General features: G+C 44.4%; 1 protein-coding gene across 3 annotated transcripts in view; it reads left to right on the top strand.

The window, feature by feature from the left end:
* Positions 1-2,147: 2,147 nt before the first annotated feature.
* LOC100494435 (cytochrome P450 2K6) overlaps positions 2,148-17,619 on the top strand; it is a 212,256-nt gene continuing 196,784 nt past the window's right edge. Inside the window, exons 1-11 of one of the 3 annotated variants that reach the window (XM_002933592.5) lie at positions 2,148-2,278; positions 2,477-2,602; positions 4,141-4,337; positions 4,936-5,098; positions 6,556-6,705; positions 7,419-7,579; positions 8,954-9,130; positions 11,624-11,765; positions 12,247-12,431; positions 13,793-13,934; positions 14,123-14,420. In XM_002933592.5, the coding sequence (XP_002933638.3) occupies positions 4,155-4,337; positions 4,936-5,098; positions 6,556-6,705; positions 7,419-7,579; positions 8,954-9,130; positions 11,624-11,765; positions 12,247-12,431; positions 13,793-13,934; positions 14,123-14,301 (1,482 nt within the window). In that variant the 5' untranslated portion in view covers positions 2,148-2,278; positions 2,477-2,602; positions 4,141-4,154 and the 3' untranslated portion in view covers positions 14,302-14,420. Of the gene's footprint in view, positions 2,338-2,476; positions 2,603-4,140; positions 4,338-4,935; positions 5,099-6,555; positions 6,706-7,418; positions 7,580-8,953; positions 9,131-11,623; positions 11,766-12,246; positions 12,432-13,792; positions 13,935-14,122; positions 14,421-17,619 lie in introns of those variants that run through there. The other 2 variants (XM_031903021.1, XM_031903022.1) reach the window with 2 other exon arrangements.

Here is a 17,619-nt window from a genome sequence, read left to right as displayed (position 1 = left end):
CTCACATACATAAACTATATATACAACCACTAATACTAACTGTAGGTATTAGTATCACAATAGCCTTGGATATTCTGCTTGTTCAAGAACTCATCCAGGCCCCTCTTATAGGCATTAACAGAATCTGCCATTACCCCATCACTAGGGGCATTCCCCAACCTCACTGCCCTCACCGTGTTTTATTTGGTGGACATTCAGACCCAAGATGTGGGCGGACGGTGTCGATTTAATACAGTAATGGATTTTATTATTTATTACAGCAATTGACACAGTATTCAACACAACATGGATTATGGATTGGACTATGGAGCAGTAATGTATTCAATACGTATTCACTGGATTACGGACTTGTACTTGTTTAATTGAGATTGTAAAAAGATATATTTTTTGCTTCACTTTTTTTCACTGAGCATGATGGGATTTGTACCATAATTGGAGGGTGGGGCTGACCTACCACTCCCTTCTCACACCTGTATTAAATGGAGTGTTATTACACAGTGGGGCACATTTATAAAAGTATGACAGGTCTGATTACAAAAAATTCATATTTTTCCTAAAGTTTACAACTTTTGCGTATTTTCTGCGATATTTTTGTAAATTTGCGTGACTTTTTCATACTTTGCGACAATTTGTGCGACAAGCTTTGGTATGGCGACTTTCCTTGGGCCGGGTTGGAGCTGCAGAGTGCCATTGAGCCCTATGGGAGACTTTCCTTGGGCCGGGTTGGAGCTGCAGAGTGCCATTGAGCCCTATGGGAGACTTTCCTTGGGCCAGGTTGGAGCTGCAGAGTGCCATTGAGCCCTATGGGAGACTTTCCTTGGGCCGGGTTGGAGCTGCAGAGTGCCATTGAGCACTATGGGAGACTTTCCTTGGGCCGGGTTGGAGCTGCAGAGTGCCATTGAGCCCTATGGGAGACTTTCCTTGGGCCGGGTTGGAGCTGCAGAGTGCCATTGAGCACTATGGGAGACTTTCCTTGGGCCAGGTTGGAGCTGCAGAGTGCCATTGAGCCCTATGGGAGGCTTTCCTTGGGCCGGGTTGGAGCTGCAGAGTGCCATTGAGCACTATGGGAGACTTTCCTTGGGCCGGGTTGGAGCTGCAGAGTGCCATTGAGCCCTATGGGAGACTTTCCTTGGGCCAGGTTGGAGCTGCAGAGTGCCATTGAGCCCTATGGGAGACTTTCCTTGGGCTGGGGCTGAGCTGCAGAGTGCCATTGAGCCCTATGGGAGACTTTCCTTGGGCCGGGTTGGAGCTGCAGAGTGCCATTGAGCCCTATGGGAGACTTTCCTTGGGCCGGGTTGGAGCTGCAGAGTGCCATTGAGCCCTATGGGAGACTTTCCTTGGGCTGGGGCTGAGCTGCAGAGTGCCATTGAGTCCTATGGGAGACTTTCCTTGGGCCGGGTTGGAGCTGCAGAGTGCCATTGAGCCCTATGGGAGGCTTTCCTTGGGCCGGGTTGGAGCTGCAGAGTGCCATTGAGCCCTATGGGAGACTTTCCTTGGGCCGGGTTGGAGCTGCAGAGTGCCATTGAGCCCTATGGGAGACTTTCCTTGGGCCGGGTTGGAGCTGCAGAGTGCCATTGAGCCCTATGGGAGACTTTCCTTGGGCCGGGTTGGAGCTGCAGAGTGCCATTGAGCCCTTCCAAAATCATGCACTGAAGTCAGAAAGGTTTCCCCGCCGTTTATGATCGTTTTGGAAAGCAGTTCTAATGTGAGCTTTCAAAAGGAGCCAGCGCTACAGACTCAGGCACCCTTTACTGCTGCGCTGCAAGTTGGAGTGATATCCCCCCCTCACCCCCAGCAGCCGATCAGCAGAACAATGGGAAGGGAGCAAGATAGCAGCTCCCAGTAGGTATCAGAATAGCACACAATAGTAAGAAATCCAAGTCCGGCTTGGGACTCCTCCAGTTACATGGGAGTAGGAGAAACAATAGGTTAGCTGAAAGCAGTTCTAATGTGTAGCGCTGGCTCCTTCTGAAAGCTCAGACTCAGGCACACTTTACTGCTGTGCTGCAAGTTGGAGTGATATCCCAATGAAGTACCCCATGAAAATCATGACAGTATCCCTTTAAGAATAGTGAGCTCTCTTCCCATGTTGCTGTATATGTGTGTTAGCCCCGCCCACAAGAGACTCCTCCAGTGATAATGCAACTCCGTGAAGCTCAAGTTACTTATTATTTATAAACTCGGCTGAACTGATTGCAGAGCAACTGGTTCAAGCCCCGGCCCAATGTGACAAAAGTGAACAAAGTTCTGCTTGTGGGTGAGGTGTGGGGATATTTAGGTGAGTATTTCTTTAACCAGGGCGACTGTGGGAATGTGGGAATGTGAAGTCCCTGCCAAGTAAGTAGAATGGGAATCTATGATTTATGATACATATGAATATCTGTTTGTGTGTGTGTGTGTGGGGGGGGGTGTAAAATGGGTATAATAATTATTATAATCTTACTGAATATACAGTATTGTTATAACTACCTTGCAGGTCAAAGGGCTGCACTCCTGCCGATCCTGTCTGAGCTGTCAATTCCCTGCCGGGGATAGAAAATAAACAGAAGCCTCCCAGCCCTACCCCTGTCTGCAGCAACTTTGAAGGGGAAATATCACTCAGGTAACAACTTTTTTATGTGTTGCCCTGTGGTAATTTACCAAGATGTGCCATTTATATGTAGTGAAAAGGGAAAAGGGAATCATTTAACCATGAAATAAACCCAATCGGGCTGTTCTGCCCCCAATAAGGGGTAATTATATCTTAGTTGGGATCAAGTACAGGTACTGTTTTATTATTACAGAGAAAAGGGAATCATTTAACCATGAAATAAACCCAATAGGGCTGTTCTGCCCCCAATAAGGGGTAATTATATCTTAGTTGGGATCAAGTACAGGTACTGTTTTATTATTATTATTATTACAGAGAAAAGGGAATCATTTAACCATTAAATAAACCCAATAGGGCTGTTCTGCCCCAATAAGGGGTAATTATATCTTAGTTGGGATCAAGTACAGGTACTGTTTTATTATTACAGAGAAAAGGGAATCATTTAACCATGAAATAAACCCAATAGGGCTGTTCTGCCCCCAATAAGGGGTAATTATATCTTAGTTGGGATCAAGTACAGGTACTGTTTTATTATTACAGAGAAAAGGGAATCATTTAACCATTAAATAAACCCAATAGGACTGTTCTGCCCCCAATAAGGGGTAATTATATCTTAGTTGGGATCAAGTACAGGTACTGTTTTATTATTATTATTATTACAGAGAAAAGGGAATCATTTAACCATTAAATAAACCCAATAGGGCTGTTCTGCCCCAATAAGGGGTAATTATATCTTAGTTGGGATCAAGTACAGGTACTGTTTTATTATTACAGAGAAAAGGGAATCATTTAACCATGAAATAAACCCAATAGGGCTGTTCTGCCCCCAATAAGGGGTAATTATATCTTAGTTGGGATCAAGTACAGGTACTGTTTTATTATTACAGAGAAAAGGGAATCATTTAACCATTAAATAAACCCAATAGGACTGTTCTGCCCCAATAAGGGGTAATTATATCTTAGTTGGGATCAAGTACAGGTACTGTTTTATTATTACAGAGAAAAGGAAATTATTTTTAAAATCATTTTATTTGCTTATAATGGAGTCTATGGGAGATGGCCTTTCCGTAATTCAGAACTTTCTGGATAATGGGTTTCCGGATAAGGGATCCCATACCTGTATTGTTTTCTGCATACTGAGTAATATTTAATGTTATATGTTTCATACTAAATAATATTTAGTATGTGCGGCATACAGCAGGGGTAGCACAGGGGCTTCTGCAACATTAAGGGGGAGACTTACCAACATTCAAATTTGATTCTTTTTCACGATTACAGTTTTTTAGTGCTAAAACTCACAGAATTCGAATTATGGTCCAAAAAAATGAATGTCTGATATTTATTAAGTGCAAAATATCCAAACACTTGAATGTAAAATGGGAGTTGCCATAGGCAAAGTCAGGCCATATTTTCCATTCAAAATTTTCAAAAAAGTTTTATCTCGAATTCACAAACTTGAAAATTGATAAATAAGCCTATATGAATGTTTGATTATATCTGAGCTGATAATATAATTATGAAATGTTCTTTATTGTGGTTTCTCACTACAGGTCAGGGTGGAGCCATGTTGGCCGCTGATCCAATGACAATACTCCTCTCAGCCTTTATTTGCCTTCTTCTGGGATTTGTTTTGTTTGGCAAGAAAAGGAATGTTTGTCAGAATTTCCCTCCGGGTCCAAGAGCCCTTCCAGTTATTGGCAATTTACTCCTTATGGATAGGAGACAACCCTATAAAACACTGATGGAGGTAAAATGTCTTCTGTTGGAATTATTATATTTATATTATATTAATAATTATAACAGTTCTTCTCTTTCTGCAACATTTGAATTCCTGGCAGGGGAGGAGGGACTAAAACATTGAGGTTACGAACTGTAACAACTTCTCCACAGCTTACAGACAGCATGCAGGAACTACATAACCCACAATGCATTGCACTGGGATGTTCCTTTCCTTATTGGCATCACGTGTGCAGCAGGGAATTGTGGGATTGGGAGGAGGCAGGCTGAAGGCAGGCTGAAGGCTGAGGACAGGCGACTACTGTTACATTTTATTTGAGTCACAAAGTAGCCAGCCAGATCAGCAGGGGAACAGGGGGCGGAGCTTAGGGAACAGGGGGCGGGGCTTAGCGAACTGTTCCAAACCATATTATTCCATTAAACACCATGAAAAGGCTGCATATTTTTTTAATTAATGCACATTGGAGAGTTGCTTGAAATTATGTTTACTTTTCAAAAAGTTTGAAATTGTGTTAAGGTGGAGTTCCCCTTTAAAATTGTTTACTGTTAGATGCCTATTAAAAGAAAAAAACTGAACTAAAACACATGCCCTTTATTTTAAATTTCAGGTATCTAAGAAGTATGGCCCTATATTCAGCGTTCGGGCAGGACCATTGAAGATGGTTGTCCTGTGCGGCTACGATACAGTGAAAGATGCACTTATCAATTACCCCGATGAGTTTGCTGACCGGCCTGCCCTGCCTTTGTTTGACGAAGTAGTCAAAGGCCACGGTAAGAACTTTCAGATTTGATGAATAGGAATTGAAAACATATGCAGCACTTAGGGTTGGACTGGGCCGCCGGGACTCCGGGAAAAATCTCGGTTGGCCCTGGCAGCCCAGATCTGACCCTTGCCGCCCCCCCCATGCCTGACCATTCCTCCCCTGACGCGTTAAATTTACACGCACTCGGGAGGACGCTGGGTTGGGGCCCCTGCAGGGCCCTTGGAGCGGGAGCCCCGGTGCGCCCTGCACCCCCCCAGTCCGACCCTGGCAGCACTTCATTTTTCTAGAAGTACCTCTCAAGGCAACTGGCCGATTTTGGGAAAACGAAGCACCGCATATGAGGGTTGATTCACTAAAGTGCGATAACGCTTATTGCATGCTTTTTTGCGGTAAAATAGACGCAAAAAAATGCGCGATTAGCTAAACTATCGCATGCGTTAAGTCGCACATCGCATGTGTTAATTAGCGTTAATTTTGCTGCGTTGCGTTAATTCTTGCGCAGAAATAATACCAACGCATGATTCACAAACACTTAGATGCGCTAAATATCGCATTAGTCTGTGCAAAAATTAACTCTTACTTGGGGCAGGCGGTAATTATAGAAAAGTACAGTTCATGAGCTTTTGGCAACACAATATGGACTTTGCAGTGGGATTTATTCAAGTCTGTGTTGGCCCCAGAGTGATGCAGCCGCCAGTTTGCAGGGAAATGGGCATTTTCAGAACAGTAGTTTTACGAATGTAATGGCGTGTATGGCTAATATGGTGTGCGTGTGACAAGTAGCGCGCTGCGTTAATCAGCGCGCGTTGCGTCAAATACCGCACAAAAATAGTCTTCGCGACTTAAATAACGCACACAACATTGCGTGAAAATTAACGCAAATATGCTTTTAGTGAATCGTGCGTTAAGACGCAAAAAATAAGACACGATAACATTTTTAACGCATGCTATAAATAGCGCTCGTTTTAACGCACCTTAAGGTGGCCACACATGTGGCGATCTGACGATCTTTCGTGCGACCGTCGGTCGCACAAAAGATCGTCAGATCCGCCCTAACCTTCAGGGCTGAAACAGGCAGATAAGGAGGTAGAAACAATAGGATTTTTTCCTTCTGCCGATTCAGCGCTGAAGGCAGATTTTGGTCAGATCAAAATCTTTTAACCGGCCCGATTGGCAAGTCGACCGATATCAGCAGCCTCCTGCGATATCGGTCAACTCGCCGACTTGCCATACACGAAACGAGGTTTCGTACAATATTATTGGTGCATGTATGGCCAGCTTTAGTGAATCAGCCCTATGGTTTCCTACAGGCGATTTACATTAGTGAAGCACTAGGAGAAGATTAGTGGGCTGCGGTAGCGATGATTTATTATAAGGCCCTTTATTATATAGAAGTCTCTGAAAATGCATTAAATATCTATATTTTATGGACTAAATTTTTTTTTTTTTGTAACGTATGCAAAGGTATTTTCTTTTCCAATGGCGAGAACTGGAAGGTGATGAGACGCTTTGGTCTCTCGGCGCTAAGAGACTTTGGAATGGGGAAGAAGACGATAGAAAGCAAGATCAATGAAGAGTGTGATCATTTAGTGCAAAAGTTTAACTCCTACGGAGGTCAGTATTGTTTGTTGGTCAGATCCAACACAATGACTGGTCAAACTGCTAAACCAACACAAGCACCGAAATGGATCATCAGATCTTCTATTATTTTCATTCAGCCTGACAAATATTGGGGTGGTCACAACAGAGATGGTTTAGCTAAAGTGACCATTATGCGAGCCCATACACACAGATGCTCCTAAAGTTCGGTCATGATAACTGCAATATCTGGGCAGCTGTGGTCAGAACTTAATGCAAATAATTTTTGGTGAACCAAAATTTGTGCTAAAATGTGGCAGTTAGTGCCAGAGGGCCTGAAACTGAGGAAGATTCCAATACGGGGAAGTACAGTAAGTGTAATAGCTCACTCTAGGAGTGAAAAGCAAGATTGAGGTAGTTAGTAGAGCAGTCAGAGGCTCCAACGAGGAGGCCAATTGGGTTAGTACCTGCAGTGCCAATGTTGCCAGTACAGGGATTCAAGAATTAAGGCTCAGGGATAGAGAGATCCTTGGAGTGTAGGACCATTGCAAGCTCACCTAGTTCTGGGGATTGTGCTCCAAGGTAGGCAGTACTATGTCTGGGTGTTGTGAACGCTACAAAGTCAGAGGCTCCAACGAGGCCAATTGGGTTAGTACTGCAATATCTGGGCAGCTGTGGTCAGAACTTAAGGCAAATCGTTTTGGTTGAACCAGAATTTGTGCTGAAATGTCTGTGTGTTTACACTGAAGGAAAACCCTTTGACACCACTATGATAATGAACGCAGCCGCAGCCAACATTATCGCTTCCATTTTACTCAGTCATCGATTTCAATATGAAAATCCAACGTTGCTGAGACTCCTGAAACTGGTGAACGAAAACATACGGCTTATGGCAAGCCCGATAGCCTTGGTACGTTACTCAATATAAACTCAATATTATGTGATTGCTTATCAATAGGCAGCCAATGTACAGAGCACTGGCTTTAGCAAACTGTAACTGTATTTTGCTCCTTTACACAAGGGTACTGCCATTTATGTCAGATGATTAGATTAAAAAATATTTGGCACACCTTGTACTCCTCGAGTATAGACGTTCCCCGGACAGAATTGCTCCTGAATGAGCACTAGGGGCCAAGCTTTTCTCCCCCTAAGGGGCAGATTTATTATGCTGTGTAAAAATCGGCAACAAAATCCCCCGGCTACGCCGTGTAAAAACACCCTAAAATCAGCATAATTTGTTTTTACCCAATTTTTCTTTAATTTTACACAGCATAATACATAGTCTCCTTAGTGTTTGGGGTCTTAGTGAATGAGCCCTAATATCTGTATAATCAATTTTGTTTGACAAGTTGCTGGACTGCAGTCCCCATGTGTCCAAGACATTAAAAATGAGATTTTATGCTATAAACAAACGTTGTGGGTTATTGAATACTGTTGGTGGGTAGGTACATATATAGGTGTAGTAGGGTAAAATTTTGCCAACCCTTAGTTCTTTGGTTTCTCCAGGAGGGTTTTGGCCAGCTAAGTTTGGTGCTCAATTACACTTGGGAGGGGGAGTAGATCCCTTGACAGTGTAAGGTGCTAGGTTCCTCTTAGGTTAGAAAAAAAGAAGCTCACATGCTCGCTCTCTTTTGGTCTCCACTTGGCTGGAGGTGGCAGTGTAGTGCTGGAGGGCCTGAAACTGAGGAAGGTTCCAATACAGAAGTAATTGCAAGTTTATTTTTGTAAGCTCATTCAAGGAGTGAGAGGCAGGACCAGGGTAGTTAGTAGAGCAGTCAGAGGCTCCAACGAGGAGGCCAATTAGGTTAGTACCCTGCAGTGCCAATGCTGCCAGTACAGGGACTCAAGCATTATGGCTCAGGGAAAGAGAGATCCTTGGAGTGTGGGACCATTGCAAGCTCTCCTAGTGCTGGGGATTGTGCCCAAGGTAAGCAGTACTACGTCTGGGTGTTATGAACACTTCAAAGTACTCAACCAAATGATTGGGAAAGTATTTAAAGAATTTACTGATTTAATCATGTACCATCAAATTCAGCACCCACCATTTCCAAAGTGTATGCATTTGAAGAATCTGTTTTTTGGTGGAGATTCCTCCAACAGGAAGTCTGTGCCCCCCTAATGTAACGTGCCCTAACGGGAGTTGCTGGGTGTGGAGCCCCATATGACTGGGTCTAAGGTATACCAGTTGGGGGTTTTACTGACCTAAGGGTACCACGTACCCATCTATATAAGAATAAGCTATTTAACTAATAATAATGTCTGTTCATGGTTTATATTTTTAAAGCTCTACAACACTTACCCCTCTATAATGCGTTGGGTACCCGGATGCCACAAAACCATTTATAAGAACGCACAGGAGCTGATGGAATTTATTAGAGTGACTTTTTCAAAACACAAAGCTGAGTTGGACATAAATGACCAGAGAAACCTCATTGATGCATTCCTTTCCAGGCAACAGGAGGTACAGTAGGCTTTATTCTGCATTCATACCCTTTATCCTGTATAAATGAGTGTTATGAATAGTCACCTAAAGATGTGTAGGAATCAGCTCACCCTTTAAAGAAGTAGAAAAGGTAAAAACTAAGTAAGTCCTCTATCAAAAGAAACACAGGATTTCTTGTCTCCTTTTTTGTAAACATGTTCTTCCGGTATCAGACTTCCTCTCTCAGAAAAATCCTTCATTCCTGGGGCCAGAGTCTGCGCAACTCTCTCCTGCTCCCTCCTCCCACAAGAATGCTAAGAACTCCCTCCCCCACCCTAGCAATGTGTGATCTGAGCTATAATGGCTAGAGCTGCAGCAGGAAGCTACTTAAACTGGCAGCTGCTGTCTTAAACAAACTAATGTGGCGATTCTGTTGGCAATAAAATGCCAAAATGATTTTTCTTCTTCTTTAAACACCAATCAGCATTGAGGTGTCAACTGTCTCAACCTTTAGACAACAACAAGAGCCCCTCTGCACTCCCCCATTATCAATATATATAGGGCATTAAGCCATTCTGTGTATTAAGCTGCCAAGCAATGCCCTCCCCTTTAAGCAAAACAGGGATTGTTTGTCCATATATTGCAATATATTCAAGCTCACCCCCAGTCTGGCCAGTCCTACACTCACTCACCTCCGGTCTGGCCTGTCCTACACTCACTCACCCCCGGTCTGGCATGTCCTACACTCACTCACCCCCGGTCTGGTCTGTCCTACACTCACTCACCCCCGGTCTGGCCTGTCCTACACTCACTCACCCCCGGTCTGGCCTGTCCTACACTCACTCACCCCCGGTCTGGCCTGTCCTACACTCACTCACCCCCGGTCTGGCATGTCCTACACTCACTCACCCCCAGTCTGGCCTGTCCTACACTCACTTACCCCCAGTCTGGCCAGTCCTACACTCACTCACCCCGGTCTGGCCAGTCCTACCCTCACTCACCCCCGGTCTGGCCAGTCCTACACTCACTCACCCCCGGTCTGGCCTGTCCTACACTCACTCACCCCCAGTCTGGCCTGTCCTACACTCACTTACCCCCAGTCTGGCCAGTCCTACACTCACTCACCCCGGTCTGGCCAGTCCTACCCTCACTCACCCCCGGTCTGGCCAGTCCTACACTCACTCACCCCCGCGTCTGGCCTGTCCTACACTCACTCAACCCTGGTCTGACCAGTCCTACACTCACTCACCCCCGGTCTGGCCTTTCCTACACTCACCCCCGGTCTGGCCTGTCCTACACTCACTCACCCCCGGTCTGGCCTTCCTACACTCACTCACCCCCGGTCTGGCCTTTCCTACACTCACTCACCCCCGGTCTGGCCTTTCCTACACTCACTCACCCCCGGTCTGGCCAGTCCTACACTCACTCACCCCCGGTCTGGCCAGTCCTACACTCACCCACCCCCAGTCTGGCCTGTCCTACACTCACTCACCCCCGGTCTGGCCAGTCCTACACTCACTCACCCCTGGTCTTGCCGGTCCTACACTCACTCCCGGTCTGGCCTGTCCTACACTCACTCACCCCCGGTCTGGCCGGTCCTACACTCACTCACTCCCGGTCTGGTCAGTCCTACACTCACTCACCCCCCGGTCTGGCCGGTCCTACACTCACCCCCGGTCTGGCCAGTCCTACACTCACTCACCCCTGGTCTTGCCGGTCCTACACTCACTCCCGGTCTGGCCGGTCCTACACTCACTCACCCCCGGTCTGGCCTGTCCTACACTCACTCACCCCCGGTCTGGCCTGTCCTACACTCACTCACCCCTGGTCTGGCCTGTCCTACACTCACTCACCCCCGGTCTGGCCTGTCCTACACTCACTCACCCCCGGTCTGGCCGGTCCTACACTCACTTTCACCTGATTCACCAAGAATTCTACTGCTTGATTATACATTTGACTCAACCTTTAGCCAAGAATCTTACAAAAATACTTACAAAAAGAATTCTCATTCATGGCTGTTATACAAACTAATACCGTAGGCTGTGCCGCCCCTGATGGCAATAGCTTACAATCTATGCCATAGTACAGCTGCATTCTCTTTCTGATTGGACAGTAATGTCATACACAGGCTGATCATGGGCATTAGTCAGTCTGGATCTTTGTTTTCGACCATGGTGCCATCACTCAAAAAAGCTGTCATAGGGGCCCCAAATGTGAAATGAATGTCATTCACTGTGGCATAACTGCCCCCTAGAGCAAATTCAATTTAGGGCCCCAAAACATTGGTAACTTGACCTATGCTACCAAGATATATTGATATTGCTCATTATTAAGGTCTTACCGGGCCCTCTACACTACTGGCCTCATTACAACCGCAGGGTCTGCTTCCCCTATAGCTATTGGTCATTTATGTGGATAAGACTGGGCTGAATTCAATTGTCATTTACAACCTAAAGTGGAGTTTTGTTTTTTACCCTTTTTCCATCTGTATCACAGCATACATTTAGCTGCTATCTGTTCTGCCTGTTGTAGGAAAAACCTCATTCTGCTAAATATTTCCACGATGACAATCTGACAATTCTCGTGTTTGATTTGTTTGCTGCCGGCATGGAGACAACTTCAACGACCCTGAGATGGGCACTTCTGTTAATGATGAAATATCCAGAAATCCAAAGTAAGGAAGGAACATTACCTCTCTGTACTAACTAACTGCCTGCATCAGAGTCTGTGGGGCCCAGCCTGAAATCTACTTAGTGAGAGATGTGGGGGTGAATGTCCAGGGTTAGACTCCGGCACTGGGATACTGGGAAAAAACCTGGTGGGCCCCGGGGGCCCAAACCCGATCACTCTTACTGCTTCGGTTTCAGGTTGGGTCTGGGGAATTACACTCTTCCTCTACTCCCAAAGTTTCCCAGTCTTGGAACCTAAGGTGCGTGCAGAAGTAGCATACAGAGCGGAACTACAGAGGCACGGGTTAGGTGTGGGTCCTGCAATGGCAACTTTTTGCAGGTTAGGGTTGGGTGTGGGTTAAGGTTTTGCGGGCTAGGGTTGAGGGTGGGTTGAGTTTTTCCTGACCTGCACATCACTAGTTATTTGTTCCTAAGCGTGCTTGAATTGTAATGACATAAATATTTTTTTTCCTTTATCGGCACCAGAGAAGGTCCAAGATGAAATTGAGAAAGTGATTGGCTCAGTTGAGCCCAGAGCAGAGCACAGGAAAGAGATGCCCTATACTGATGCTGTACTTCACGAAATCCAGAGATTTGGCAACATCACTCCAATGAATGGCCCCCATGCAACTACCAAGGATATCACTTTCAGGGGATTTTTCCTACCCAAAGTAAGAAATAGTGAATATTGATTTGCATGTTTTTGGTTATAGCATATTTGCAGTGAGCAGTAAACTCCTAAACATTGAGGTAGACCTTTAAAAAGTCCTGTGTTGGTCCTTGCATTGGCCGTTTTTGCGGCTGCCCTTGTAAATCATCCCAACTCCACTATGTGGATATTTGGTCCAGCTAGTTCAACACATTATAGGAAGAAAGCCTTTGAATGGTCCCATACAAGGCTGCAACTGTATGACCTAGTCTAGGTTTTTGTAGGTTTTGTGATGCTGGGGCTGTTGGTGGGGACATGGTGCAGGAGAAATTAGATTTTTAAGACAGACATTTTGTATATAATTGTGGGATTATGGGGAGAAACATGGAGAGGTCATATCATGGCATTGCAGCCTGAAACATACGACATTGCACCAAGCCATGAAAGATATGTTGATAGGAGATATGTTGAGGGGACTTTAGTGGAGAATGGGTGGAAGCAGAGTATGGGAAAGCACAGGAATTGTCCAGTTGTGGGCAGAGGCATGGTAAGGAGAGATGTTGGGATTGTGGATGGCAATATAAGATACGATAATTTCTGATGATCGTAAATGTCACAAAAATGCTTTCGAAAAAACGTAATAGTCACGATAATATCGTATTGTCGATCCGAATGATCGTAAATGGCGGGCAAATGATCGTAAATGGCGGGAAAACCTTTCTGACTTTGATCCTTCTGTGCATGTTTTTGGAAGCCTCCCAAATGCAGCTCCAACCTAGCCCAAGAAAAGTCACAATAACGAAGCTATAATGAATCCAAAACTTTCGTACTCGTTGCGACAAATATGATTTTGTTGTTTAAATATTGTCGCAAAGTACGAAAAAATCGCAGAAAATACAGTACGAAAACTTAGAAAAAATACGAATTTTTGGTATTCGGAAACAATCGTACTTTAATGAATGTGCCCCTTAGGGGCACGTTTATCAAGGTACAATTTTCGGATTCTCTGCACCCATTATCAATATGTAGAAATAGGACATTAAGACATTTCTGTGCATTCAGCTACTAAGAAATGCCTTCCCCCCCCCAGACGCAAAAGAGGGATTGTTTGTCCATACATTGCAATATACTTCAAGCTGGCCAACTACGTCAAAGTCATCCCTTCTGGCCAGTCCTACACTGACTGACCTATATAAGTAATTTAAGATTAGTACTGAGCAAAGGGACCAAAGTTACATGATGAGGAGTTTCCGTTGCCTATTTATTTGACTCTGCTATTTCTGGGGAACCTCTGTCTTGAGGGGGTCATTAACTTTTTTCTTTTTTTTCCATTATCAGTTTATAACTAAAAAATGTTACAATGCACAATGTTCATCTCTTTAGGGTACCTATGTAATCCCATTGCTGGCATCTGTACTGAAAGATGAGAATTACTTTGAAAAACCAAATGAATTTTACCCGGAACATTTCCTCGACTCAGAAGGACATTTTGTGAAAAACGAGGCGTTCCTTCCCTTCTCAGCAGGTACTGAAGGGTCCGAGTGCTCATGGAGTTTGGCCATATTCTTACAAATGCTCAATATAAAATCAATACAATTGACCTGTTCTTATGAACATTATTTGATTGAGAATTTCTATTCTTATTTATGTGCAATTTTATTCTTTTTCTGTCTTTCATTACATACCCCAATATCTGTTGTTTCTGTAAATTAGGCCGCAGAAGCTGTGCCGGAGAGACGTTGGCTAGAATGGAACTCTTCCTGTTCTTCACAAGCCTCCTGCAGAACTTCACATTCCAGGCTCCTCCTGGGGTGGAACTTGATCTCACCCCTGATGTCGGTGGAACTGTGCCCCCTAGGCCCCATACTGTTTGTGCTTTGCCTCGTGCCTGAGGCTAGTGCGTTGACCAACTGAATATTCCTCTTGAAATGTACTTTGTTATTTTGAGTTTTATTTATCAGTTTGGGTTGTGCAGTTTGGGATAATGTAATAAAAGTCCTAATTTTACCCACTTCTGTTAACTCATAGCAACCAATTAGATGTTGGTTTTAAATAAGCTGCCTGCAGTTTGGTTGCTATAGGTTACTAAACAAGTAGCAAACTTAAAGAAGAAGGCCAGTGATTATAATCACCTACCTAAGATACCGGCCCAGTGCTCCTGTTCACTGAAATCTACTCCGGCCCGGGGTATTTCTTGAAAAAGCACCATGATCTACTTCAACTTCTTCATTCTTCTCTTCAGCGTGGATGCACAGTAGAGTGCTTCTATGTTTGGCTTTTCACACTGCCGTGCATGATACATAAATGAGACACAGATGGGATGATTCTGATTTTATTCGGTTGACTATAGGGCAGGGGTGGCCAGACTTCGTCCATCTGCGATCTACTCTTGATTCCTCTCCCAAGACGCAGCATACATACGGATTCTTGCTGTACTAACGTATCTCCCAGCTTTGTCGCGGTCCACTAGGAATCCAGGGAGGATCGACTAGTGGACCACGTTCGACGTCTTGGCCACCCCCGCTATGGGGGATGTTGCTATAATGCCATGTCTAGGCAGACAATAGAGTTTCCAGTAGACTAAAAGTACCTGACTTCTCTACAAGGTGTCTTCCAAAGGCAGTGAGCAGGGTTTGGAGTTTATCTGTCCTTATTGTGAGGAGACTGATTTATTAGAATGTCCAAAATGAATGGAATAGAACTAATCTCTGATCATTTACATGACACTAGCAGGGTATGGGGCAATTTGATGTGTATCTCGCTGAGGTGCCTGATCTTTTGAGCATGGATGTTCATGACCTAAAGCAGTCAATCACGACATGTACTGTTTGTTGGGGTAAAGATGTCTTACAATAGCACCCAAAAACTTTTTCATAAGGATCTCAATGAAAAGCTGTTATATTTTTGAAAAGAAGAGACCAAGAACAAATGTATATTTTGGACCACGTCAAAGGCTTTTTCTGCATCAAACTAGAGGACATCAGACACCCATTAAGCTGTATTGAAATAATAAATCTATTTAAACTGGCTGTTTTGAATTAGTGAATCCCAGTAGCACATGATGTCTGACCCCTCCCCCACCACCAACCCGAAGTCCACAAGATATTGGATGTCTAGTGGGTACCACTGGTGTCTAGTGGCTAATACTTTGCATAAATGTTCATACAGTATGTATCTGTGTAATACAAATCTTCAGCCCCTTTTTTTATGTCGCCATAAGTAGGGAACATACTGTAAAATAATATTGTACAAGGGTAGTCAGCCCAGTGTAAGAACTTTTATGGTATAATGGTGCCTCCCACTGTATTGGTTACACTAATTGTTCTAGTGCTTTCCTTCCAAAGGGACCTCCTGGCCTGCAGGCATTCACCCACCAAAAATGGTTCTACAAGGATCTTACTAATATCCAACCTGTCCGTGTGGTTCTGTACTGGCTGAGTGCCCTTAAAGGGATACTGCCATGATTTTTATGGGGTACTTATTATTTCTAAATGACACTGTTACATAGCAAATAATTCCCTCTGCCATTTAAAATGTTATTCTTGAACCAACAAATGTATTTGTAGCTGTAATATTGGTGTGTAGGCGCCATCTCAGTGCATTGTGCCTGAGTCTGAGCTTTCAGCCAGCGCTACACATTAGAACTGCTTTCAGCTAACCTATTGTTTCTCCTACTCCCATGTAACTGGAGGAGTCCCAAGCCAGACTTGGATTTCTTACTATGGAGTGCTATTCTGATACCTACTGGGAGCTGCTATCTTGCTCCCTTCCCATTGTTCTGCTGATCGGCTGCTGGGGGGGAGGGGGGGATATCACTCCAACTTGCAGCGCAGCAGTAAAGTGTGCCTGAGTCTGAGCTTTCAGCCAGCGTTACACATTAGAACTGCTTTCAGTTAACCTATTGTTTCTCCTACTCCCATGTAACTGGAGGAGTCCCAAGCCGGACTTGGATTTCTTACTATTGAGGGCTATTCTGATACCTACTGGGAGCTGCTATCTTGCTCCCTTCCCATTGTTCTGCTGATTGGCTGCTGGGGGGGAAGGGGGGGGATATCACTCCAACTTGCAGCGCAGCAGTAAAGTGTGAGTGAAGTTTATCAGAGCACAGGTCACATGGCTGTGGCACCCTGGGAAATGAAGAATATGGCTAGCCCCATGGGAAAAACAGATTACAATGCAGGATTCTGCTGGAGAAGCTCTATTAACTGATGGGTTTTGAAAAAAACATGTTTTCCCATAACAGTGTTACTTTAAGAGTAGTGCCATCTCTAAATTTCTCTATGGTGCCCAAACTGGGCCTAATGCGTGAGCTCCACAAAATGTACCCTTACACTAATGTAAAAAGTCAATGAAATATAAAGGGTAATGATAATCAGCGACAGAGTCTGTGTGCCAAACATAATAAAGGAGCAGGGTGCAGTGCTGATAAACAGCAAATTGGGAAATGATTCAGCAACGTGCAGGGGTTAAATGGAAAGCAAGTAATGGATCTGCTTTCTGTAATTTCCGCATGGAATTGATAATCTCGTACTGACAGTGGGTTGTGCCAATACGCACAGCAAAACTTCCTGCCCTGCCAAGATAACGCCAGAATTCCGAGGGGGAAACTCCAGCAGAAACTTGCAATTTGCACAGCACACTCATTTGTAACTTACTCTTATTAGGTCTCAATTAGTAACATAGGTGCTACATTGCATCAGTGCACTTACCTATACCAACCAATCAGATCTTTTCTTTCATCTTGTAACTTTGTAATGACCTAATCAAAACTAATAGCTGGTTAAGTAAACACAGAACTTTTTTTGCCACAACCTTGCCTATTTTGCCACAACCGCACCCATTTAGAGACGATCACACCCATTTTGATGCAACCGCGCCCAATTTGTAGTGTCTTTTTTTGATGCGTGATAAATGTTTCCGCAACTAATTTTTTCAGACATTTCACGAAACAATTTGCCAATGGCAAAATGTGGAAATTCCCTTATCACTATTGTTGCATTCATAGGTTGGGCTAGATGGAGCAGACTCACTCTGCCATCTTTATAAACCAAAAGGTCCAGAATGCCCCCATTACAGCAGTATTAGGATGAAGACACATGGAGCTACTTAGTAGCAGCTACTTGTCATGGATACTTAACACCAGAAAATCCCCTGCCATAGACAATACTGAGAATTGCCTCTGCTATAACACACATAGGGACAATTATCAG

Source organism: Xenopus tropicalis, chromosome 5, assembly GCF_000004195.4.
Source record: "Xenopus tropicalis strain Nigerian chromosome 5, UCB_Xtro_10.0, whole genome shotgun sequence".
Taxonomy (NCBI): domain Eukaryota; kingdom Metazoa; phylum Chordata; class Amphibia; order Anura; family Pipidae; genus Xenopus; species Xenopus tropicalis.
The sequence above is the reverse complement of the archived record's forward strand: the minus strand, read 5'-3'. Positions and strand labels throughout refer to the sequence as shown.